The 26,227-nt window shown below is 35.8% G+C and overlaps 1 protein-coding gene across 5 annotated transcripts in view; it reads right to left on the bottom strand.

The window, feature by feature from the left end:
- MSH3 (mutS homolog 3) overlaps nucleotides 1-26,227 on the bottom strand; it is a 182,919-nt gene that overhangs the window by 65,769 nt on the left and 90,923 nt on the right. For 3 of the 5 annotated variants that reach the window (XM_029217523.1, XM_029217524.1, XM_029217526.1), the window contains exons 14-18: nucleotides 15,990-16,198; nucleotides 15,092-15,260; nucleotides 9,442-9,506; nucleotides 6,931-7,047; nucleotides 1,376-1,483 (exon numbers count right to left, since the gene is read on the bottom strand). In XM_029217523.1, the coding sequence (XP_029073356.1) occupies nucleotides 1,376-1,483; nucleotides 6,931-7,047; nucleotides 9,442-9,506; nucleotides 15,092-15,260; nucleotides 15,990-16,198 (668 nt within the window). The remainder of the gene's footprint in view (nucleotides 1-1,375; nucleotides 1,484-6,930; nucleotides 7,048-9,441; nucleotides 9,507-15,091; nucleotides 15,261-15,989; nucleotides 16,199-26,227) is intronic. The other 2 variants (XM_029217525.1, XM_029217527.1) reach the window with 1 other exon arrangement.

Below are 26,227 nucleotides of genomic sequence, written 5' to 3'. Positions count from 1 at the left end.
ACAAATGATTTTGCAAATACAATGCCTACAAGATAATCAAAACAACCAGGCATTCAAGGAGATACATGAATGAAAATGAACAGAAACAACAGACAATAGAAACAGGCCCACAAGGACTACAGATATTCGAATCATCAGACACAGACTTTAAGATAACTATGCTTACCATGTTCAAAGAGACAGACAAGATTGCGAATTGATAGAAAATGAAAAATGATTTTTAAAAAATAAATTATTATAGGTATGAAACATACTAAAAACCCTTAGGCTCAGATATTTTTTATTAAAGACAAAAAACTTTTACAATACTTAATTCTTTCTGATTTTTGAATAAACATCTGTGAGTAACAATTGCTGTTTATTAAGTGTTTATCATCTACCTGGTCCTGCTTAGAAGTTTCATAATGTCTTTATCACATTTAATTTGCACAACATTTCTAAGAGGCAGGTATTATTTTGTCAATGCAGAAACTGAGGATCAGACAGGTTACGAAACTTGTTTAAAGTCAGTTGTCAAAAACCAGGCTGGTATTCAAAACTATGCCTAAGAGATGATTAGGTCATAAGGGCAGAACCCTCAAGAATGGGCTAGTATTCTTATAAAAGAGACCCCAGAGAGCCCCCAATAGGGCAATGCCCACAGGAGTCACAGAGAGCCACCAGTGCAAATTTCCGGTCTGGGGCAGCTGCCAGAGTGAGCTCAGGCACAGAGCACCAGCAGAAGTGGGGCCACCAAAGAGACCTACCTCATGGGTAGGGCCCAGGCACAGAGCCACTGTGGGAGCTGGGTGGCCTGGAGCCCTAGGGGCCCAACCTTTGCCAAGCAAATCTACAGGAACAGGACTGCCACCCCAGTGGGTCGGGAAAGCAGGACCCTTGTGCCCCAGTGGGCCTAGAGGATAGAGCACTGAGTCAAAGATTTAGCTGAAGCTTGAGATTTGGACTTCAGGAAGAGCAACTGAGTGCAATTTGCCTCAAAATGAATCATACCTTAACTCTCCCCCATATCTGATTTAGATGATATTTAAATGAGACTTTTATAATTATAAAGTTAAACATAAAGTGTTCCAGTGAACGCTAACAAATGAAAGGATTGCTCCTTTATGAAAATGTCACCCACATAAACCTAAAAATTGAAATATGTAACATTCCCCTCTAGTTATAATGAATATCTGCTTTCACTGCACTCAATGGTACAGCAAGAAAGGAATTTCTTAATTTTAAATCAAGCTATATGTGTATGACATTCAGCTTTACCAAGAGTTCAACATATTTGAGTAATTTTAATACCTTACAATAAAAACACTGAAATTAATTGAATAATTCTATCTGTTCTAAAGCACTGGAAAAGGGGAGAAATGAAAAAACACATCACCTGCAGTAATCTCCTTGCTTAGCGACCTTGGCCAGGGAGAAAATGCAGTCAACAGTTGCTAGGTGATGTACTGCTTTACACAAGGAGTGATAATGTTCACTGAAGTTCCTACAGAAACAACAAAAAGGTGAGCAAATTGATTTCTTAGACCTGTAAAAGCTGCACAATAAGTAAGCATTTTGTTAGCTAAGATGAGCATAAACAAAATAACCTGGCATACCTAGCAGTTAAGAAAGGTGGAAATTACAGTGAACTACTTTTCTGTTTAATAACTTGATTGAGGCTTCTTTTTCTTTCACTTGGAAAGAAATATATATATTTAAAAGCTTCTATACAAAAGATGTCTACTATGAATACCTTATTGCACATTTCATCTGACCATGACACTTCAACTCAGACCTAATGAACACTAATGTAGTGATCATTTTCATTTAGCTTAAATAATGTCATGAACTAGCCAAATGGGTCAGCCTCCCTTTGTGCTTCTCCTTCACAGCATCATCCACACTAGGAATAACAGTCTTATTATCTTTCTCTCACAATGACTGGAAACTTCTCGATGGCAGAGCCCAAATCCATCTGATTTACTTATTTAACATCTAGCCCATAGAGTTGACACTGTAATAAATTTCATTGAAGGCAAGCAAGAAGAAAGGTACTTTTTTTCAGTAACCATCAGTTGTCTTATTAATAATTCATATAGAAATTAAACCTTAGACTTGTTTTTCGATAGGTCTGCCACTGACTCAAATCCTTGGCCAGTTAAGTAGCTGGTGATCTAAAAGCTTAAAAGACTTTACTGAAAGACTTATTCAAGAAAAAATATAGGAATGTATCCAGGGGGTTTCCTTCTCTTTGTTTTTTTTTTTTTGCTTAGATTATCCCATTATCTCTTGTCACAGGAGTTCCTTATACCCTTTTAAAGAAGATCCCCACAAAAGTGATGACTGTTATGCTGAATGCTTCTCCTAAAAAATATTTCTGTATTGTACTGTGGGTTTCAGAAACTTAGAGATTTAGTCTGTTTGCTTCTTAAATCCAAAGGTTTTTAGAGTGCTTCCTAGCTTGAAAATGACATCCAGATTAAGCTACTATGTGATTAGTTATTACTATAATACTGTATTGATTTTTTAGAATCTGTAGTTTCTGATTTTTTATTAATATTAGACTAATCTATTCTATGTAAATGACTTTTTCAGATACTAGAAACAACACTTTAAATATCGTTTTATTTCTGCATTAACTTTGTGAATTGAAAAATTTGTGAACTGAAAAATATATTTTTACATTACAGTATATTTTAAACTTCTTTGAGTAGATGGAGCATAATGAATACAATTTATCTATTTCTCCCTGAATTAAAGTTAATCAAAACAAACAACATGAATCCCACTAACAGTATTAAGAGTCTGTGCAAAATCCCTAACACAAAGGAGACTGGCCCCTGCCATCAGACAGGAGCACCAAGTTGTCACCTTAAAAATGACTCTTGGGCTTCCCTGGTGGCGCAGTGGTTGAGAGTCCACCTGCCAAAGCAGGGGACACGGGTTCGTGCCCCGGTCTGGGAAAATCCCACATGCTGCAGAGCAGCTGGGCCCGTAAGCCATGGCCGCTGAGCCTGCACGTCCGGAGCCTCTGCTCCACAACGGGAGAGGCCACAGCAGTGAGAGGCCCGCGTACCGCAAAAAACAAACAAACAAAACTCAGTTTTGAAGATGCCACGTGATGCACAGATGTAAAACCCCTGAGTGGTTGCCCAGTGATCAGGCCTTGTCATTTCTGGTCTGGCTTCAATTTTAGATCTGACCACTCATCTATCCCTCGGACTGTGGCTGATTCTGTCCCTAATTCTAATTACTGACCCATCTGGTCTTCCTATCCTGGCACTCTCGTTTGCCAGAGAGCAGCCACATTTGATGTTTCTGCTCTTGCCTCTCTGGATCTGAGTGTCAAAGTACCTGTGGCACTTAAAAAAAAAAAAAGCAGCCAATTTTTTCCTACTCTCACTCCATTCTTCTCAAGTCCTGTCCAGGCTACTAAAACGCTAATTTGCCACTACCCAACAGCCTTAGGTTGAGGGTAACTGTCCCTGATGATCTTCTAACTTCCGGGATTGAAATGAGTAACATAACTCTCAGTCAGTACCATTTCAGTTTAACAACAAAAAAGGCAGGAGAGAGAAGGTAATTATTTTGATATGGACGACAATGTTCTTTTTCATGTCAATTATATAAATAAGGCATGTGAAAAAAATTTTAAAACTATCATAAACCCTAAACATCACAATCATAACTTCATAATTCTTAAGAAGCCTTGTTTGACTTCTCAGTCTTTGTCTATTTGCTACACTTCGCCAAATTTCAAAGAGATCATTCATACTTAGAAAAATGACAAGCTGAAAAATGGGCAGTTCAGATAACAATCTGATAGACTGGGTTTATGTCATAACAACGTGCAACCTTATCACTAGGCCACCAAACAACTTCACCTAAACACTGTGATTTAATTTCTGGTCAAAAGATATTGCTGGGTCCATGGGAAGAAGATTAAGACACTTGTGTTCTAAAGCTGTTATGACAGTTTACCATCATATGTTTACTATCAAATGTTGCTCAATGATATCTGAAGTTAATAAAAAAGGATATTTTATTTTTATTTGCAAATGAATTTCTAAAATAATCAAATGACTGTGTGAGAGGTATTATAATTCAATTTTTAAAGAATTTGCAGTTGAGATTATTCAATATCCACAGCCCATCTTCTAGAACACAAAAGAAGAGACAGTTTTTTGAGAGAGGGTTCTATTCACAGACTTTCTTACAGCCTTGATTTCTTATGATATTTTGATAAAAAGTAATGTGACTAATGGACAACTGTTAGTATCTCAGTAAGAGACAAAAACACTTTGTATAGCTGGTATTCAATCCTCTGGTGTCACGTTCAATGAGGTTAATCATTTCTGAAATGACATTATATTCACACCATCTGGCACCTCAGTAAACAGTATGCCATAACAATCAATGCTATTCTCAAGTTGGGGCTCTAGTTGCAAATGCTGTAGCTAAATTTCAGCCAATACTCTTTTTTAAGATAAAAAATTTAACATATTCTTCTCATTTTGAAAGTAATATATGTATATTATAGAAACTTTTGATATCATGTATCTGCAAAGTACATTAAATTTCCAGTAGCCTCATCATCCAGAATTAATCACTTAATATTTGAGATGATACACCCCCCCCCCCCCCCCCCACCCACTTCTCCAAAGATATACACCTGGACAAACCTCTCCTCGAGCAACAAAATACAAAGGAACTATATGGGACTAAAACTAACTGCTCACATGCCCAGTTGGGGCAAATTCTGGACAAAAGATACAAAGAGACCAAAAAACCCAACTGTCACTTTTGAAGACCCCCAAGCAAAAGCACGGGGTCAGGAGCAAAAGCAGGGCGCTGCACATGCCCCCAGCTCACAACATCACCTAAGGGGTGGGCAAGCCACCTAAGCCACCCCTCTGGCCTGACCCCTGGCCACACCCCTACCCTCACCCCGTATAAGGAACGAGCCTGGCCCCCCTGAGCGAGCAAGGGAACCTGTTGCTTGTTCTCATTCCCCCCTGCTGCAGCAGGGGCCCCAATAAAGCCTTGCCTGAACTTCTTGTCTGGCCTCTGATCAATTTCTATTGATTAAGGAGGCCAAAAACCCTGGTTGGTAACAAAATCTCTTTCTGATGCTATAATTCAAAACTTTGCTGGGCAACAAGAGATGGTACCAATTTATTACCTTTTAAAAACTCACATATTATCTTTTTTGTTCCTTTTTTTCCACTTGTCAGATTGGTTAATTTAAATGGAATAAAGCTCCCTGAAGACTTCACTGAATACTGTTCAAGTTTTTAAAGAGAAAGATTTCTGTTTAGACTGATGCCCATGGATTGATTCACCATGGGCGGGCTCTACAGCCTGATGGTAAGGGGCACACACCCTACCACCAGATACCCTGGGTTGCATCTGGGCTCCAATCCTTACCCTTGTTGTGAGCAACTTATTTTTCATTTCTGCATCTCACTTTATTCATTTGTAAATTGGGGATGATAATAATATTTCACTAATAGGGTTCTTGTGAGGAATAATGAGCTAACATATATAAAGTGCTTAGATGCGTGGTGGTCTGGAGCCAGCTCCCATTGACTCTTGAAACTCAGCTGCGCACATCTCTTCCCAGTCCAGTCGAGCAGGAGATTGCAATCAGTCCAGGTGGGAGTAGTGACACAACAGAAATCAAACACACACTACTACTCTTCCAGAGAGTTGGCTGTTAATCATTTACCAGCACACGAGCAAATTAAATTAAATATGAGCACGTGACTATTAATAAATCCAGAATGAGACATTCTTTAAGACAAAGGCAGGACTCTTCAAAAAAAAAAAATCTCATAAAAATCCAAAAAGGTAGGGGCCTATTCTAGATTCAAATACACTAAAGAAACGTAATAACCAAATGCAACATGTGAAAGTTTTTTTAAATATGGGGGGAGGAGGACTCAGACATAGAGAACAGACTTGTTGCCAAGGTGGAGGGAGGTGGGGGAGGAAAGGACTAGGAGTGTGGGATTAGCAGATGTAAACTATTATATACAGCATGGATAAACAACAACGTTCTACTGTATAGCACAGGGAACTATATTCAATATCCTGTGATAAACCATAATGGAAAAGAATATGAAAAAAGAATGTCTATATGTGTATAACTGAGTCACTTTGCTGTAAAGCAGAGACTGGCACAGCATTGTAAATCAACTCTACTTCAATAAAAAAAATTTAAAAATTAAATATGGGGGGAGGGGGAATTGAGGCAATTCAATATTTCTTAAATTAATATTAATTTTTCTTAGGTATGATGTAAGATTACAAAGCAAAATGTCCTTGTTTTTAGAAGATGTATGCTTAAGTATTTAGGTGTGAAGTATTACACTGTCTAAAACTTACTTTAAAACGTTTCAGAAAAAAAAGTGTATGAGAGAGATATAAAACAAACATAGCAAAATGTTAACACTTGATAAACCTAGGTGAAGGGTATATAGATCTTCATTTCAATTTTCCCACAGATGTAAAATTTTTCAAATTACAAAGTAAATTGTAAAGGATGTAAAAATGTAAAGGAAAATGTAAAGGATGTAAAAATATAAGAAAAAATTTAAATGGCAATGATAAAAACAAAATAACTAACCCATACTTGTCCAACTCTGAAAATGTTAAGCCTTTATATAAGAAAAGTAAACAAAGTCCAAGGTAGAATTTCAAAGTGACACTACTAAACATTCTTAGCAACAAAATGTTAGTACAGTAACAATAAAGTATATTTGGTTTCTTACTAAAGACTAAAATGAGCTTACATTTCAAAGGATTAAAAATAAAATCAGAGAACACATGTACTCAACTATTTTATGGCAGGTCACAAGCAGTAATCTCTACTTTTCTTTTTGATGGAAAGATTTTCCAGTCTATTTCTCATAGCAAAAAGTCAGATTATATTTTTCATTGTAAACTCACTCTAGAAAATCAAGCCATTCAGCACTGCAGTCAAGGACTAGCTGCTCCCGGAGCTGATTCAGATGTCTGTAATTTTCTACAATAAAAGGAGAGTGAAAGCGGCTCACAGCTTTTGTGCTGGAAGAGAAGAAAAAACATAAATAGGAAATCAAGGTTACTAAGAAATCAGTAATGCCATCACTTCAGAAAACTAAAGTAGTTATTATTCTCTGATGAGCGTTGAAAGTAAACAGCTGTAAATACAGAACATTCTTCAATTATGATCCTGAACTTTACTGACTCCAAAGATCTTTGTTGTAAATAAAATACTTGAAGTTCACAGGACTTTGTTCAGGAAGCTTTTAAAATTCATTTCAAGTTACATCCATATGGCAAAGTCAAAGTTTAGAATTTCTGTTTCATAAGTAAAGAGCTTTTTTATTTAAATTATACTAAATGAAAATGCTTGCTTTTTTAAAAAAAGATCAGACGCAAATATAACAAAGGAAGTCCTAACAAAGCGGGGAGTTGGACATATTGGTGAGGGTGGTATTATTTTTTATATTTTATACTTTTTTGTATGATTAAAGTATTTCAGTAAAAAAAAAGCATTACAAAGAATAGCAATGTATTAATTCAGGAAGCAGTCAAAGAAGAGTTCTTCATGATCTAACTATAGATTCACAGTGACCCTGGATGGGAAGAAATATCATGTACTCCTCTTTTGGGCTTGCATATAATCTCTGCTTCTTCCTCAAGAAGCTGCAGAACACAACGGGGGATGCTATGGGTCCCCAGTCAGAGAATCCAGACCAAGGCTTCAACTCTGCCACTTACTTGCTACCTATGTGACTTTGGGCCAATAAAACTGGCTTTCTCTAAACTAAAAACCTTCCTCATCTATCAAATAGGGATAATAATAATATCTACCTTATAGGTACAGCTGAGAGGATCAGATAGTGCTTAGCAGAGTACCTATGTCGTTAGTACTCAATGTTAGGAGTTGTCCCACGGTGGTGGGGATTACTGCTATTGATGCTATTACTATGATGGGAACTTTAAGAAGAAAAGGTCAAGATTGAGTGATAGGCAGGTGATGACAGAGTGTATCCTGTTCTTTGTTTGCACCCTCACTCCTGTAACATGCTGTCACAATTACCTTTAATTTGGCAAGCTATTGGATTATAAGTGAGCCTTTCACATTAGAAATCTGACATGATATTCTAACCTATTCCTGTCAAGGTTCTGATAGCTAAAAAACAGATAAAAAATAACAGTGAAACTTCCCCCATACCGTCTTATTTATTCATTCAATTTACATCACTGAAATATTCAAAAGACGCCAGCACTGATTTATGCCTTGCTTATTGCTTTTAAAGTATGTCATCTAGATTTCTATGCAAACATATTTATCATAGTTCTCTTCTGACAAAACTCATTTAGTGAGACATTTTAGTGATTGTTCTAGATACACTAACATGATTTCTAGTAATTTCTCTTCACAAAGCATATTACCATTCATTAGCTGTAGCACAGGACAAAAATAGATAAAGAATGCCTGCAAAATGAGGAAACATTCCCTAAAATCAATAATACCCAAAATTCAATTATAGCTTCTGGTAACATAGGAAAAAAAAAGGACGGTATCAGGGGTAAAGAAACCCATGACTGTGCCTTCAGGATCCTTTGATAGTGGCCATGGATAATAAATAGTTTTCTTTTTTAATTAAAATAATAATTAAAATTCATAATCATTCACACATCATGTCAAAATAATGTTAAAATTTCCTTCCATTCTTAACATAGAGTTCCTTCATACCATCACCAGCTACTAGTCCCTCTTCTACTATCTTAGGTGAATGTAGTATTTTCATCTCAAGTTCATGCAAACATATTAAGAGTAGTAATAAATATTTCACAAACGATGCTACTCACAAGAGGAAATACACTTCTCTAAAACCACTTCTTTAAAAGAGTCCCCTCTTGGGGATTAATGCCTACCAAGGAGAAAAGGCAGGGTCTCAACGTGGTTCTCTAATTTTGTTTCTGATTATTTTCATCAATTCATGATATAACTTAAAAAAAAAAAAGAACATGTAAAGAACTATTATAACTATGTGCCATGGAAAGCAAGCTCAGTGAGGCACAAAATGAAATGTCAGCTTCTTAAAAGAAATGTCAGGTATACATTCATCAGGAAGTTCAAGCAACCAAATTAATCTTATAACTGAAGGTTCTGCAACTTTCTTTTTCCATGTGTTTAAAGTGTTCTCTGAGGTATAAGAATAAAACAGTAGTTCACAAAACAAGAAAAGTGTACACAAATAAGATACCCTTTGGAAAAAATGTTTTAAAATCCAGGATAAAAAGAGTTTAAGATAATTATTTATCTAGTTAAAGTTCCATAAAGAAACTGAAGGGCCAAAATTGCTTTTAATGTCAAGGATGTGGTTATTAACATACCAGAAGCATGCAGGTAAACACATGTCATAATTCACGTTAATAAGAAAAAACATGTATTTTTAAACTTACCTTCCAACCTTAACCCAATCAGTTGGTATACAAGATACAGCAGAATTCTTTACCTCAATCATAAACTAAAATAAATACAAATAAAGGTTAGATATTTAAATGATTAACCATTATATTTTCAAATCTTTTAAATCTTCCTCAAAATTGTTCTATAATAGCTGAAAATAAATGTAATGATTGTAATTCAAAAAAAAAAACCTGTGCTATAATAGTCTAGCAAATATTAATCTAAACATTCAAAATAAATCCAGTATTGTTATTGGGAGAGTTCATATATGTCTGTACAACCAAATATTATTAATTAGGGTTTCAATACTTGGGATAAAGTACAATTTGTATTCAGCAAAGAGTTTGTGATAAAGGATATAACTTGGTGCTTTAATGTTTGTAACACTGTTGTGTTCATACTACGAATGGTGATTTTTCTTTAATGACCTTTTTCATTTATTACTACCCAATTATCTTAAGAATTCTATTACTCAGTAATAAGACTGAATTTCTAAGTGCATAAAATTTTTAAATATTTGATTATTAGATGTTATATCAGTCTGAGATATGGTCAGTCCCTAATTCTGAACAGAAGAGGATTCATCGTAATAGTTTTTATCCAAGAAACCTAAGTCCTCTAAAAGTATACTCAGACAAAGCACTTAACTTCCTCAGCAATTAAGGGAGGAAGGGATTTCTTCACGAGTGTCTTCTTTAAGTTTTCACTTATATGAACCATATCTTTATAGATCCAACTGTACTCTACAAGCTTTTCTGAAATCATCCAGGAAGTAAATGAAATCACTACTTCAATCACACCTTCCATTTTTAGCACTAGTTATATATCATCTCTTCTTCCTGTTCACTTTCCAGTATTATTGCAATGAAATTTAATGTTTTATTTAAATAAATAAACAAATAAAAAATACACTTATTTTGTATGGGATGGGACCCAGAAGCTCTGTGGCGGCCACTAATTTTGAGATGGCTACAGGAACTTTGTCACATGTTTTACAACATTTCAGGTATTTATAATAGGCATATTATTAATAGTATCAGCCTGGGACTTCCCTGGTGGTCCAGTGGTGGAGAGTTTGCCTTCTAATGCAGGGGATGCAGGTTCGATCCCTGCTCAGGGAACTAAGATCCCACATGCCGCGGGGCAACTAAGCCCGTGCGCGACAACTACTGAGCTCGTGTGCTTCAACTAGAGCCTGCGCACTGCAAACTACAGAGCTCATGCACTCTGGAGCCCGCATGCCACAACTAGAGAGAGAAAACCCACGCTCCAAAACTAGAGAGAAACCCATGCACCACAACAAAGAGCCCGCATGCTGCAACTGCAACTAAGACCCGACACAGCCAAAAAAAAAAAAAAGTATCAGCCTGGCTTTTCAGTTTACTTTTCTATTAATAGAAACATTGTAGCTTTTACATTAATTATAATAGGAATTAATGGTTAATTTTAAGAATTTTCACCCTTAGCAAAGATTTTGTAACTAATGATGTCCTCTTTCATACAGGGAATTAATACAATTTCAAATCTGATATATCCCGTTAAAGAGTTAAGAGTGAAGAGTCTTTAAAAGTCCCCTTGGCTAAAAAAAAAAAGTGACTAAGGAAAAAAATTCACAAAATAAGTATCACTGATGAGAAATCACTTTAAGAGTAGGCTAAAAAATTCTGCTTAAATATTATTTTGAAATGTTCTATGAGAAAACATTGGTCTTTTTAAAAAATAATTGTGGGAGGAGTTATGTCAAAGGCAAACAGCAAAATTCAGGACCACGTTAGATCACTAATATTTGGGAAGGACATGTGTAACACAGAGCTCCATAGGAATTACTGCCTAAGGATGGTGGAAATTTGAAAAGAAGCTACAACTGCCTCAGTGAGGTCTCTGGGCAGCCAGCTAGGATAGTGTACTTAAGTTATTCATCATAACTCTGCAGCATGGCAGCTCTGGATTCAGATCCATGCCTTATACTCATTACCAACTGCCACTGGTCACAGCCCTTTGGAGCACCTTGGGAATAGTTTGGACCATAACTGTTCAATCTGTAAGTATCCAGGGTCTATTCTAAGGACCACAGCTCCTCAAGCAAGCCATTTATAGAGCCAATACAGGATGGAAAACAGAGTGAGAATCAGGAAAGCTACGTGGACCTCCTGCTTGTTAAACCCCTGGGGTCACTTCCTCAGGTGCTGGTCCTGTGTGTCATCTTTTCAGCCTGTGTTTCTCCTCAGAATTGTCTTCAACTAGCAAATTTTTGTCTGCTCTACACTAGCTATGGAATAGGAAATTTTCTATTTCATGAACATTCTAAGAATGAGAAGACAGGCCTTTTGTTTAGAGACTTTATTGCTAAAGAAAAGGAAACTAACAAAAATTGGAAATTAACATATATTTCAGAAATCTTAGAGAGTTCTCATAGCAACTTCCCTCACTCTATAGTTCGTGACTGTGTTTCTCAGGTGTGGATTCTAGAAGTCTGTCCAGATTCATGGTAACAAACCCTCATATTCTTCCGCTGGGATCCAGTTCTGTCCTGGTTAAATGTCAGATACTGTTACTCAATCTACAGCCCGTGGAATCACTGGACTGGCATCATTGTTAAGTTTGCTGAAACTCTTATCACACTCCAGAAACTGCTCTTTGTTTTCTCCAAGGCCACACTTCACCCATTCCTATTCTCCCCACTTTCTTTCCCACTATGTCTTAGGAGTTTGCAAATATTTTTTATTTAGATGTAAAATGTAACAGATTGCTTCCCACATCTTAAACATGCTAAGCAGATATTTGGATATGCTGCATGCTGTGAATTAATAAAATTGTTTCTACAGATTTTCCACTAATATTTCTTTCCTTTTCCTTAAGAAAACTACTAATCAATACTGCCTCAAGTCTAAATATCACCCCATGCCTATTCCATATCTGATTCAAGGTTAAGAAACAATTCTCTCCACACATAAAACATGAAAGAGACTGCCACAGAAGCAATGAACTAACTATGTAAAGCTATGTAAATTTCTGCTTTCATTATTTTCTTTCCAGGATTTTCTTTCTTTCACTATTTTCTTAACCAATACTCTCAGAGTCAGACACAATAATTCACCACAGTCAATAAGGCTTAGTATTCTAATGCGTAAAAACTGGGAACAAAGGTGAAAAAAATGAATGGTGCCAAAAGTAACACTGACTTGACAGTCTATTTTTACTAATATTAACAAGATCCATGTACCACGTAGGGCTGCTATAACAGGTTTTTAAAAATATATTACAAAGTTATATGTATAGAAATAAAATTTCAGACAGAGCCGAAGGGTATAAAATAAGAAGCACATATATATAAAACAAGGGTTTTCCTTCTTTCCTCCTTCACTTCTCAGAGGTAATCATATTTGATGGAGTCTGTTCTTATTCCTTTGAGTATCTCTAAATTTGCTTATAACTTCAGTACAAATATTTAAACAGAATTTGATTATAACAATGCTGACTATCATTTGGTGTTTGAATGAACAGAATCACTAATTCCCAAAAAATGTTATAAAAGTGATTCTGTATTGATGTATTAAGATTCTACAGGTTTAAAAAAAAAAAACAACCAACAAGAATCCATCCTATTGTTAAAAACTAAGAAATTTCTTGTCTCAAACTTATCACCTTAACTTAGTAAAGGTTAAAAATAATAAGATAATTTACCTTCCTTGTTAATCCTTTGTAATCCAATTACTTAATCTCCACTCTGTGCTTTTTCTTAAATGTCAATGCTATACTGATACAAAATAACTAATCTACTATCCCTTACGAATTCCTAATCAGTGTTCCCCATTTTTACTTTAAAACTGCCAAATGAATCCATGGCTGTCTTCCAAAGCCTTGAGCTTTATTTAAGTCTGAATAGTATGAGCTCTCAAATGTCTGGATTTCATCAAATAAAATCTATGATGTTGATAATCCCTTGTATTAATATTTGTGAGTTGAGTGAAATAACGACATGGTATAAAGATCGGAGGCAGACCTGGGCTGGAAATGAGCTTCTAACTTGGGTAACTTATCTCACTATACTATGTCAAGTCTCAGTTTTCTTTCCTGCAAAACTGGAATAATCCCTTTTTGTGTTGTTACAAGGATTAATAATATATGCAAAGCACTTAGCACCATTCTGAACATTAACAAGTGCTTGACAAATGGTAACTATATTACTATTATTATTATTATATGAATAATATGTGCATAGTGCTTTCCGATTAGAAAATACTTTCATGTATTTTAACTCAATTGGTCTTCACAGTAGTCTCACTACAGAGGTGACTCTTCCATGGTCATGTAGCATGTAAGTGGTAGAAATGTCAGCTTTCCCCACTGTAATACCAGGTAACCACTTTTCTACTAAACATCTTTTATTAATGTACCAAGCAATTTTGATCATCTCATTTTCAACAAATAGAACAGAACAGTGGCACTGAGATCACTTGTCAGTTTGCAAGGTCATAATTATATAGTGAAACCAAGAGATACAATTAAGTATTTGGTATTTGCCTATTCAGGGGAAGAGTGAGAAGTAAGTATACGTAGGGTGAAGTCATTTTTCTGTTATATAGAGCTCTATGTGGAATGCATTATGAAATGTCTGCCTTAGTATAATATCTTAATTTTGTCTAGAAGACAGGCTGACTTAATTACTGGTCTGTTACATTAGTAAACATTTTAATCAAGATTATAATTTACTGTAGAATTTCTTATTTCAAGTAATCAAACAAATCAACACTTTTGGCTAAATAGATAAAGCAGTGCAAATATTTTAAAAACATTTGAAATTACACTTTTCCCCACTAGAAAAATATCTATTTTTTAAAATTCTGAATAAAATGTTCATCCTATAGAAATTATTCACAAATTCCCTAATTTGCTATTTTAACAAAGTAGAATTTTTCAGATTCCCTCAGTTGGAATCTTTATATTTTATTAAACATAAGATGTAGAAGTAGCAACACGTCAAGACTCAGAATAGGACCGACAGATATAAGTACACTTTAAAAAGCGTACTTATTCCTGGTTCTCTTTAAGATACTAATATCAAACTTTAAACAGAAATACACATACCAAAAAACACATTCTAGACAGCGCCATAATCTTATGGAAGATCCACTAAATGTAGGTTTTTGCTATAGTTTTTTTTCAGTTCTTTTAGCAGCTATACTGCTTCAAAAGGAACCCCTGCCATTTAATCACTTTGTGATCCAATTAGTGTAGGTTATTCGCTACATTAGGTGGTTTGTATCATTTCATCATCTGCAGGCCGGGAGTCAAAGACTAACTTCTCTCTCCTGGATTTAGGGCAAATGAAGTCTTGAAAGTTATTATTGACAACAGTCAAGGTTCTCTACAATTTCAATAGATAATATTAAAACACATGTAACATTAAGTTCCATGGTTTTACCGAGACTGAAGTAAATAAGCAAACCAAATACTGTTATTAAAAGAAAATTCTTATCAAAACAAGCTATCACAATATATTTCCAAGAAAACAAAACAGAAAATCTGAAAAAAAAAGAAAACAATAATACTTTCATCTATCCTCAGATTTTTATTTACATTTTAAAATATCCTTTCCAATTGAGGAAAACTAATGTAAAAGAAAAGTATGTTTGATACTACCTCCTGTCCTGATACTGTCACATATTGTGCAGAAGGATTTTTTAGTATTTTTCGTATTTCTTGCAAATGTGTTTGGATCTTGTCAGTAACTTCCTGAATTTCGTCCTTCCTCTTTTTTATTAAAGGGAAGTGAGAAAGGTCTTTGAATAATTCGGTTTTATCCCCAATCCTAAAAAAATGAGAAAATGCAAATACATATATTAAAGCATATTACTTATACCAATTAACAATTATTTTTCAAAACATAATGAAAGACCAAAGGGTAGGAAGTCAGGAGAACAAGATTTTAATTCCAGCTCTTCCACTAAATACTTATGGGTGAGTTTCTTAATTTCTTTGAAGACAGACAAAATTACCCTAACATTATTTTCGTTTTGCAAGTTCATGATTGCCATGGTGAAACCAAGAGATGAAATTCAACATTTCATGTTGTATATTCAGAAAATAAACACTAATGTAAATACTGTCAAATCTTTTTTCTTATACATAGAGTTCTTTGTGGGATAAATTGTAAAACGACTACTCCTTAGAGGATAACTTTCCTTCCACAGTTTCTGAATATAAAGCAGAGGATCTCTGGATATCTAGCAAATAAGCACAAGATGCCATCTGCCATCTATTTTTGGATTAATAAACTGCTACTACTTGCTCGGCCTGGACTTTACCTTTTCATCACCTGATACCTGGAGAAGTACCACATTTGTTCTGTATGACGGAACTGCCTAAACACTAAGTGTTATTTCCAGCTGTAATATAGAGCCTTTAGTATCCGATCACATTTCTAGTTTTACATGCAACTTCTATCATTACTTCTATAGAAGCTTAAGTATCCACACATCAAATGGCAAATACATTACTTTCACTGCTAGAAAGGAAGAACTAAGGGTCTGCTACTTACTTGGCAGCTTGTTCATTGAGAATCTTTAAGTAATGCTCCACTGGACTGAGGAGTTCAGGAATTTCTGAAATAAATGTCTGGAGCAACTCTGACTGAACATGGGAATTAACAGCAGGTATTAGTGCTTGAAATTCTGACTTCAGGTGATACAGGGTTTTGACAATCAGGAAGAACTCTTGCGTAGAACACTGAAAATAGAAATATTTTTCCTAAATAGCATAACATGTGAAAATGAAATATAGTTAGTGGTTGTTTTAAAGGTAGAATCAGAATAAAAGAAAATTTTAATTTACTGTATAAATTAGTTAATTGAAATAAAGTTTTTGTTGATATGTCCTAAATGTTAATAGTTTAAGCACTTTATAAGATAATATTTTCAAGCTATAAAGAAAATAATTTGAGTCAAGGATAGGAAAGCCAATACTTGTTCAGTATTTTTTCATTTTAAAATATGTTGACCATATAACAAAAATACAGTAAACAATGTCGCAAATAAAAAGAATAATTCTGAGAAAATATCTGCAAAACATTTAAGAGATAAAGGGCAAAATTCTCTCAAGTATAATGAGGTTTTACAAATTGACACGGAAAAGATGAATAATCCAAAGAATAGTGGCTAAACGAATTGACTATGAAGCTCATAGAAAAAAATGTCCAATAAGCACATGATTAATGTCACATATAATTAGGATAAGCAAATTAAAATGACAAGATAGCATTTTTCACTCATCAGAATGTCAAAGGTTTTAAAGTATGATAATAGCTAAGTCACATAGAGTGTGAAAAATGACACTTTTATGTACTACTAGTAGAGGCATAACTTTCTTGAAGAGCAATTTGGCATATATTTATAATAAAAAGTGTATATACCCTTTGACTAAACAATTCCATTTTAAAGGATTTAACTAAAATTATTTTTCACAAGTAGTGAAAATCTTTACAGTAGCACTGTTGGTAATTATATTAAAAAGATGAATAAGAAACAAGTGTCCAGCAACTGAGATATTAGGAAAAACTCATTCAATGTGATACTATAAAACAGTTAAAAAACTTAGACATCTGTAAATACTGATGTGCAGGTTGATATGGAACTCTGTAGTTTCAACATATATTAAATATACATAGTATATGTTTACACTATACACCATATATGTATTTACACAGTAAAATATCATTTGTGATTCTTTGAACTATACATATTATTCTACAGAAATAAAAGTATAAATTGAAAATTTCTGGAAAGTACACATGTAACTTTCTCTAGTTACCTCTGGGTAGTGGATATGCAGGAGGGTGGTAAAGGGAGACTTTTTACTCTTTATTTTACACTCCTGTATACTGTTGTAATTTTGTAACATGAACGTGAATAATTTTTTCAGGGGCGCACACTTGTTTTACAATGTTGTGTTACTTTCTACTGTACAGTGGAGTTCCCTGTGCTATATATCAGGCTCTTATTAGTTACCTATTTTATACATATTAGTGTATGTATGTCAAACCCAATCTTCCAATTCACCCCACCACCGCCCCCACCACTTTCCCCGTTTGGTGTCCATACATTTGTTCTCTGTATCTGTGTCTCTATTTCTGCATTGCAAACTCTTTATCTGTACCATTTTTCTAGATTCCACATATATTCGTTAATATACAATATTTGTTTTTCTCTTTCTGACTTACTTCACTCTGTATGACAGTGTGCAGGTCCATCCACGTCTCTACAGAATACCCAATTTCATTCCTTTTTATGGCTGAGTAATATTCCATTGTATATACGTACCATATCTTCTTTATCCATTTGTCTATCAATGGGCATTTAGGTGCGTCCATGACCTGGCCATTACAAATAGTGCTGCAATGAACACTGGGGTGCATGTGTCTTTTTGAATTATGGTTTTCTCTGGGTATATGCCCAGCAGTAGGATTGCTGGGTCATATAGTAATTCTATTTTTAGTTTTTTAAGGAACCTCCACACTGTTCTCCATAGTGGCTGTATCAATTTACATTCCCACCAACAGTGCAAGAGGGTTCCCTTTTCTCCACACCCTCTCCAGCATTTACTGTTTGTAGATTTTGTGATGATGTCCATTCTAACTAGTGTGAGGTGTTACCTCATTGTAGCTTTGATTTGCATTTCTCTAATAATTGGTGATGTTGAGCAGCTTTTCATTGCCTCTTGGCCATCTGTATGTCTTATTTGGAGAAATGTCTATTTAGGTCTTCCACCCATTTTTGGATTCAGTTGTTTATTTTCTTCATGTTGAGCTGCATAAACTGTTTATATATTTTGGAGATTAATCCTTTGTCTGTTGATTTGTTTGCAAATATTTTCTCCCATTCTGAGCGCTGTCTTTTCGCCTTGTTTATAGTTTCATTTGCAGTGCAAAAAATTTAAGTTTCATTATATCCCATTTGTTTATTTTTGTTTTTATTTCCATTACTCTGTGAGGTGGGTCAAAAAAGATCTTGCTGTGATTTATGTCAGAGTGTTCTTCCCACGTTTTCCTCTAAGAGTTTTATATAGTGTCTGGTCTTACATTTAAGTTTTAATCCATTTTGAGTGTATTTTTGTGTATGGTGTTAGTGAAGTGTTCTAATTTCATTGTTTTACATGTAGCTGTCCAGTTTTCCCAGTGCCACTTATTGAAGAGACTGTCCTTTTCTCCACTGCATATCCTTGCCTCCTTTGTCAGAGATAAGTTGACCATAGGTGCGTGGGTTTATCTCTGGGATTTCTATGCAGTTCCATTGATCTATATTTCTGTTTTTGTGCCAGTACCATATTGTCTTGATTACTGTAGCTTTGTAGTATAGTCTGAAGTCAGGGAGTTTGATTCCTCCAGCTCCAGTTTTTTTCTCAAGATCACTTTGGCTATTCGGGGTCTTTTGTGTTTCCATACAAATTGTAAGATTTTTTGTTCTACTTCTGTGAAAAATACCATTGGTATTTTGATAGGGACTGCACTGAATCTGTGGATTGCTTTTAGTAGTACAGTCAAATTTTCACAATATTGATTCTTCCAATCCAAGAACATGCTATATCTCTCCATCTGTTTGTGTCATCTTTGATTTCTTTCATCAGTGTTACAGTTTTCTGAATACAGGCCTTTTACCTCCTTAGATAGGTTTATTCCTAGGTATTTTATTCTTTTTGTTGTAATGGTGAATGTGATTGTTTCTTAAATTCTTTTAAATTTTTCACTGTTAATATATAGGAATGCAAGAGATTTCTGTGCATTAATTTTATATCCTGCAACTTTACCAAATTCATTGATTAGCTCTAGTAGTTTTCCAGTGGGATCTTTAGGATTTTCTATGTATAGTATCATGTCATCTGAAAACAGTGACAGTTTTACTCCCTCTTTTCTAATTTGTATTCCTTTTATTTTTCTTCTCTGATTGCCATGGGTAGGACTTCCAAAACTATGGTGAGTAATAGTGGCGAGAGTGGACATCCTTGTATTGTTCCTGATCCTAGAGGAAATGCTTTCAGTTTTTCACCATTGAGAATGATGTTTGCTGTGGGTTTGTCATATATGGCCTTTATTATGTTGAGGTAGGCTCACTCTATGCCCACTTTCTGGAGAGTTTTTATCGTAAATAGGTGTTGAATTTTGTCAAAAGCTTTTTCTGCATCTAGTGAGATGATCATATGGTTTTTATTCTTCAATTTGTTAATATGGTGTATGACATTAATTAATTTGCATATATTGAAGAAGCCTTGCATTCCTGGGATAAATCCCACTTGATCATGTTGTAGGTCCTTTTAAAGTGTTGTTGGATTCTGTCTGCTAGTATTTTATTGAGGATTTTTGCATCTATATTCATCAATGATATTGGTGTGTAATTTTCTTTTTTTGGTCATATCTTTGTCTGATTTTGGTATCAGGATGATGGTGGCCTCATAGAAAGAGTTTGGGAGTGTTCCTTCCTCTGCAATTTTTTGCAAGAGTTTGAGAAGGATGGGTGTTAGCTCTTCTCTACATCTTTGATAGAATTCACCTGTGAAGCCATCTGGTCCTGGACTTTTGTTTGCTGGAAGATTTTTAATCACAATTTCAATTTCATTACTTGTGACTGGTCTGTTTATATTTTCTATTTCTTCCTGGTTCACTCTTGGAAGATTATACTTTTCTAAGAATTTGTCCATTTCTTCCAGGTTGTCCATTTTATTGGCATAGAGTTTATTGTAGTAGTCTCTTAGGATGCTTTGTATTTCTGCGGTGTCTGTTTTGACTTCTTTTTCATTTCTAATTTTACTGATTTAGTCCTCTCCCTCTTTTTCTTGATGAGTATGGCTAATGGTTTATCAATTTTGTTTATCTTCTCAAAGAACCAACTTTTAGTTTTATTGATCTTTGCTATTGTTTTCTTTGTCTCTATTTCATTTATTCCTGCTCTGATCTTTGTGATTTCTTTCCTTCTACTAACTTGAGGTTTTTTGTTCTTCTTTCTCCAGTTCCTTTAGGTGTAAAGTTAGATTTTTTTTTTTTTTGTGGTATGTGGCCCTCTCACCACTGTGGCCTCTCCCGTCGCGGAGCACAGGCTCCAGACGCGCAGGCCCAGCGGCCATGGCTCACGGGCCCAGCCGCCCCGCGTCACGCGGGATCCTTCCGGACCAGGGCACGAACCCACGTCCTCTGCCTCGGCAGGCGGACTCCACCACTGCGCCACCAGGGAAGCCCTAGATTTTTTATTTGAAATTTTTCTTGTTTCTTGAGGGAGGATTGTATTGCTATAAACTTCCCCATTAGAACTGCTTTTGCTGCATCCCATAGGTTTTGGATCGTCATGTTTCCACTGTCATTTGCCTCTAGGTATTTTTTGATTTCCTCTTAGATTTCTTCAGTGATGTCTTGGTTATTTAGTAGCATATTGTTTAGCCTCTATGTATTTGCATTTTGCACGGTTTTTTACCTGTAATCTCATTGTGTTGTGGTCAGAAAAGATGCTTGATATGATTTCAATTTTCTTAAATTCACTGAGGCTTGATTTGTGACCCATGATGTGATCTATCCTGGAGAATGCTCTGTGTGCACTTGAGAAGAAAGTGTAATCTGCTGTTTTCGGATGGAACATCCTATAAATATCAATTAAATCTATTTGTTCTTTTGTGTCATTTAAAGCTTGTATTTCCTTATTAATTTTCTGCCTGGATGATCTGTCCATTGGTGTAAGTGAGGTGTTAAATTCCCCCACTATTACTGTGTTACTGTCGATTTCCTCTTTCATAGCTGTTAGCATTTGCCTTATGTATTGAGGTGCTCCTTTGTTGGGTGCATATATATTTACAATTGTTATGTCTTCTTAGGTTGATCCCTTGATCATTACGTAGTGTCCTTCCTTGTCTTGTAACACTGTTGATTTTAAAGTCTATTTTATCTGAGTACTCCTACTTCAGGTTTCCTTTGATTGTCATTTGCATGGAATATCTTTTTCCATCCCCTCACTTTCAGTCTGTATGTGTCCCTAGGTCTGAAGTGGGTCTCTTGTAGACAGCATATATATGGGTCTTGTTTTTGTATCCATTTAGCCCATCTGTGTCTTTTGGTTGGGGCATTTAATCCATTCACATTTAAGGTAATTATTGACATGTATGTTCCTATTATCATTTTCTTAATTATTTTGGGTTTGTTTTTTAGGTCCTTTTCTTCTCTTGTGTTTCCCGCTTAGAGACGTTCCTTTAGCATTTGTTGTAGAGCTGGTTTGGTGGTTGGTGCTGAATTCTCTTAGCTTTTGCTTGTCTGTAAAGCTTTTGATTTCTCCATCAAATCTGAATGAGCTCCTTGCTGGGTACAATAATCTTGGTTGTAGGTTCTTCACTTTCATCATTTTAAATATATCGTACCACTCCTTTCTGGCTTGCAGAGTTTCTGCTGAGAAATCAGCTGTTAACCTTATGGGAGTTCCCTTGTGTGTTATTTTTCCTTTGTTGCTTTTAATAATTTCTCTTTTTCTTTAATTTTTGTCAATTTGATAACTATGTGTCTCGGTGTGTTTCTCCATGGTTTTATCCTACCTGGGACTCTCTGTGCTTCCTGGACTTGAGTGGCTATTTCCTTTCCCACGTTAGGGAAGTTTTCGACTATAATTTCTTCAAACATTTTCTCGGGTCCTTTCTCTCTCTCTTCTCCTTCTGGGACCCCTATGATGCGAATGTTGGTGCATTTAATGTTGTCCCAGAGGTCTCTTAGGCTGTCTTCATTTCTTTTCATTCTTTTTGCTTTATTCTGTTCTGCAGCAGTGAATTCCACCATTCTGTCTTCCAGGTCACTTATCCGTTCTGTTGCCTCAGTTATTCTGCTACTGATTCCTTCTAGTGTATTTTTCATTTCAGTTATTGTATTGTTCATCTCTGTTTGTTCTTTAATTCTTCTAGGTGTTTGTTCTTTCATTCCTCTAGGTCTTTGTTAATCATTTCTTGTGTCTTCTCGATCTTTGCCTCCATTCTTTTTCTGAGGTCCTGGATCATCTTCACTATCATTATTCTGAATTCTTTTTCAGGAAAGTTGCCTATCTCCACTGCATTTAGTTGTTTTTCTGGGGTTTTATCTTGTTCTTTCATTTGGTACATAGTCCTCTGCCTTTTCATTTTGTCTATCTTTCTGTGATTGTAGTTTTTGTTCTGCGGGCTGCAGGACTGTAGCTCTTTTTGCTTCTGCTGTCTTCCTTCTGGTGGATGAGGCTATCTAAGAGGTCTGGGCAAGCTTCCTGATGGGAGGGACTAGTGGGTAGAGCTAAGTGTTGCTCTGGTGTGCAGAGCTCAGTAAAACTTTAATCCGCCTGCCTGCTGATGGGTGGGCCTGTGTTCCCTCCCTGTTGATTGTTTGGCCTGAGGTGACCCAGCACTGGAGGCTACAGGCTCTTTGGTGGGGCTAACGGCGGACTCCAGGAGGGCTCACACCAATGAGTACTTCCCAGAAGTTCTGCTACCAGTGTCCTCTCCCGGCGGTGAGCCACCCCCCTGCCTCTGCAGGAGACCCTCCAACACTAGCAGGTAGGTCTGGTTCAGTCTCCTATGGGGTCACTGCTCCTTCCCCCTGGGTCCTGGTGCGCACACTACTTTGTGTGTGCCCTCCAAGAATGGAGTCTCTGTTTCCCCCCAGTCCTGTCGAAGTCCTGCAATCAAATCCCACTGGCCTTCAAAGTCCAATTCTCTGGGGATTCCTCCTCCCATTGCCAGACCCCAGGTTGGGAAGCCTGACATGGGGCTCAGAACCTTCACTGCAGTGGGTGGACTTCTGTGGTATAATTGTTCTCCAGTTTGTGAATCGTCCACCCAGCAGTAATGGGATTTGATTTTACTGTGACTGCACCCCTCCTACCGTCTCACTGCGGTTTCTCCTTTGTCTTTGGAACGTGGGGTATCTTTTTTGGTGAGTTCCAGTGCCTTTCTGTCGATGACTGTTCAGCAGTTAGTTGTAATTCCGGTGCTGTCACAAGAGGGAGTGAGCACACGTCCTTCTACTCCATCTTCGAACGTGAATAATTTTTGCTTTTGGAGCTTGGGATAAAGAGTATGTGCTAAACATGTGCATCTAATTTCACTCTGTCTTGAAACTACAGACCAAGATTGTTTTAAAAGTCATGAAACCTCATGATTAGGAGAAAAAACAACAGCAACAATCCCTTAGAAGCTACAAAGAATATGGTCTAACAGTAATTGACTTAGAAGCCTCAAGGTATTTGAATCTTAAGCAGCTATGAGGAAAAGTAGGGCCCCACTTGAGTTATACCCAGAATCCTAAGACTCAGGAACTGGTGGCACAAAGTGGAAGTGGAAGCTGGGAGTAGGGGAGTTGGGAGGGGAGAAAACAACTGGTTGAAAGTGAATTAAGCAGCAATTAAATCCCTCAATCCCCTATTCCTCTATATGCTCCTATACTACCACCATTTTCCTACCCTACAGAAGACTACAGTTGACCCTTGAACAATGTGGAGGTTAGGGGTGCCAATCCTTCACACAGTCAAAAATCTGAATATAACTTTACAGTCAGCCCTGCATATTTGTGTTTCTACATCCATGGATTCAACCAACCATGGTTCATGTAGTACTGTAGTACATATTTATTGAAACAAATCTGCTATAAGAGGACACACACAGTTCAAACCCATGCTGTTCAAGGGTCAACTGTAGTTTTCTTCTCTGGAGAAGGTAAAACATAGGGTGTGTGTACCAGCTTCAGGCACAGTGAAGGATGAGAGTACCACCAAAAGCAAGGGATTAAAGGAATGAGTACAAACTGAATGCTGAGATTCCCAGCTGTCCCCATTGAGCTCCCAGAACATTAGCAGTCAGAAAACTGAAAGAGTCCCCAGGGAATCTCACAAGCCCAAGAGGAAAATTCTAAAGATAGCATATACCAGGAGTTCCCCCAATAAGTGGACCATTGAGTTCACACTACAGTTCACCTCATAATTTGCAAGCCACATTCAACTACACAGACCTTGCTATCAGCATTTTAGTTCCCCACTCTTTAAAAATGATCAGACAGATTAAAAATTCCAACATGAAATGCAAAAATTAAAACAATCAATTAATGGACCAACAAATACTAGAAGAAATAGAGCCTATACAGGTAGAAGAAATCTTCTAAAAAAAAATGTTAACAATATCCTCAGTTAAACAGAGAATATTGAAATAAGAGTACTGAAATAAACAGAGAATCATGAAGTAAGAATGGCACGTTATTTTTTTTAAAAAAGAAACATTCAGAGAATAAGAAAACAACCAAAAATTTTTAGAACTTGAACTATCAGAGTAGAAATGAAAAATGCAACAAAAGAGGCAGAAGATCAACGTGATAAAATTTCCAAGAAGGTAAAGCAAAAGTGTAAAGAGATGGAAATACAGAAGAAAGTTCGATAATCAGTCCAGAAGATTCAATCAACTCAAATAATAGAGCTGCAGAAAGAAAGAAATCATCAAAAAATAATTCAGAGCTGTGTTACATATATACAGTGGATTACTACTCAGCCATAAAAAAAGAATGAAATCATGCCATTTGCAGCAACATGGATGGACCTAGAGATTATCATACTAAGTGAAGTAAGTCAGACAGAGAAAGACAAATACCATATGATTATCACTTATATGTGGAATCTAAAATATGACACAAATGAACCTATCTATGAAACAGAAACAGACTCATGGACATAGAGAATAGACTTGTGGTTGCCAAGAGGGAGGGGGTTAGGGGAGGGGTGGAGTGGGAGGTTGGGGTTAACACATGTAAGCTATTATATATGGAACGGATAAACAACAAGGTCCTACTGTATAGCACAGAGAACTATATTCAATATCCTGTGATAAACCATAATGGAAAAGAATACATTAAAAAAAAATGTGTGTATATGTATATATATACATATATATATACATACACACACATATCTGAATCACCTTGTTGTACAGCAGAAATTAACAAATTGTAAATCAACTATACTTCAATAAAAAAAATAATTTTGTATTTATAATTGTACTTCCAAACTTTAAATAATAATAATAATTCAGAAAAATTTCCCAGAACTTGGTTGCCAGCTTGAAAGGGCCCAATACAATGAATTAAAACAGAACCAAATCATGGCAAATCGTCATGAAATTTTAAAACACTGGAGACAGAGAGAATCTTCCGTTTCCAGAAGGAGAGAAAAGAAGTACTACAACAACAAAAAGTCACACAAAGAATCACGAACCAGTATGACTTCAGACTGTTTAACAACAATAGTAGAAGCTATTGAAGAAGACAATGAAGTAACACAAAATTCTGAAGGAAAATAATTTATAGCTTAGAATTTTTATACCCAACCAAACTACCAATCAAATGTGAGAGTAAAAGAAAAAAGACATTTCCAGACATCTGTGTTTCAAAACTTACTTCCAGTGCCCTTTCTCAGGATGCTTCTAGAGAACATACTCTACCAAAATGATGGAATAAACCAAGAGGAAGTTATGGAATACAGAAAACAAAAGATTCAGTTCAAGGGAAATAAAGGGAATCTAAGAAGATAGCTATTCAACAGGTATAGCAGGGCAATCAGTCCAGGTTGGATCAGGTAGGAAGACTCAAGAAAATGAAATTAACAGAATATTTGATGAAAATAAATATCTGGAGATGAGAGGACAATATAAGTTTGAGTTAATGATAAGTACACAACATAAATAGTATATATATATATATATATACACACACATATATATACACATATATGTATAAATGGATGAATGCTAAGAACACAT

The sequence above is a fragment of the Monodon monoceros genome, unplaced genomic scaffold (genome assembly GCF_005190385.1).
Source record: "Monodon monoceros isolate NGI ecotype Baffin Bay Population unplaced genomic scaffold, NGI_Narwhal_1 Super_Scaffold_12, whole genome shotgun sequence".
Lineage (NCBI taxonomy): Eukaryota > Metazoa > Chordata > Mammalia > Artiodactyla > Monodontidae > Monodon > Monodon monoceros.
The sequence above is the reverse complement of the archived record's forward strand: the minus strand, read 5'-3'. Positions and strand labels throughout refer to the sequence as shown.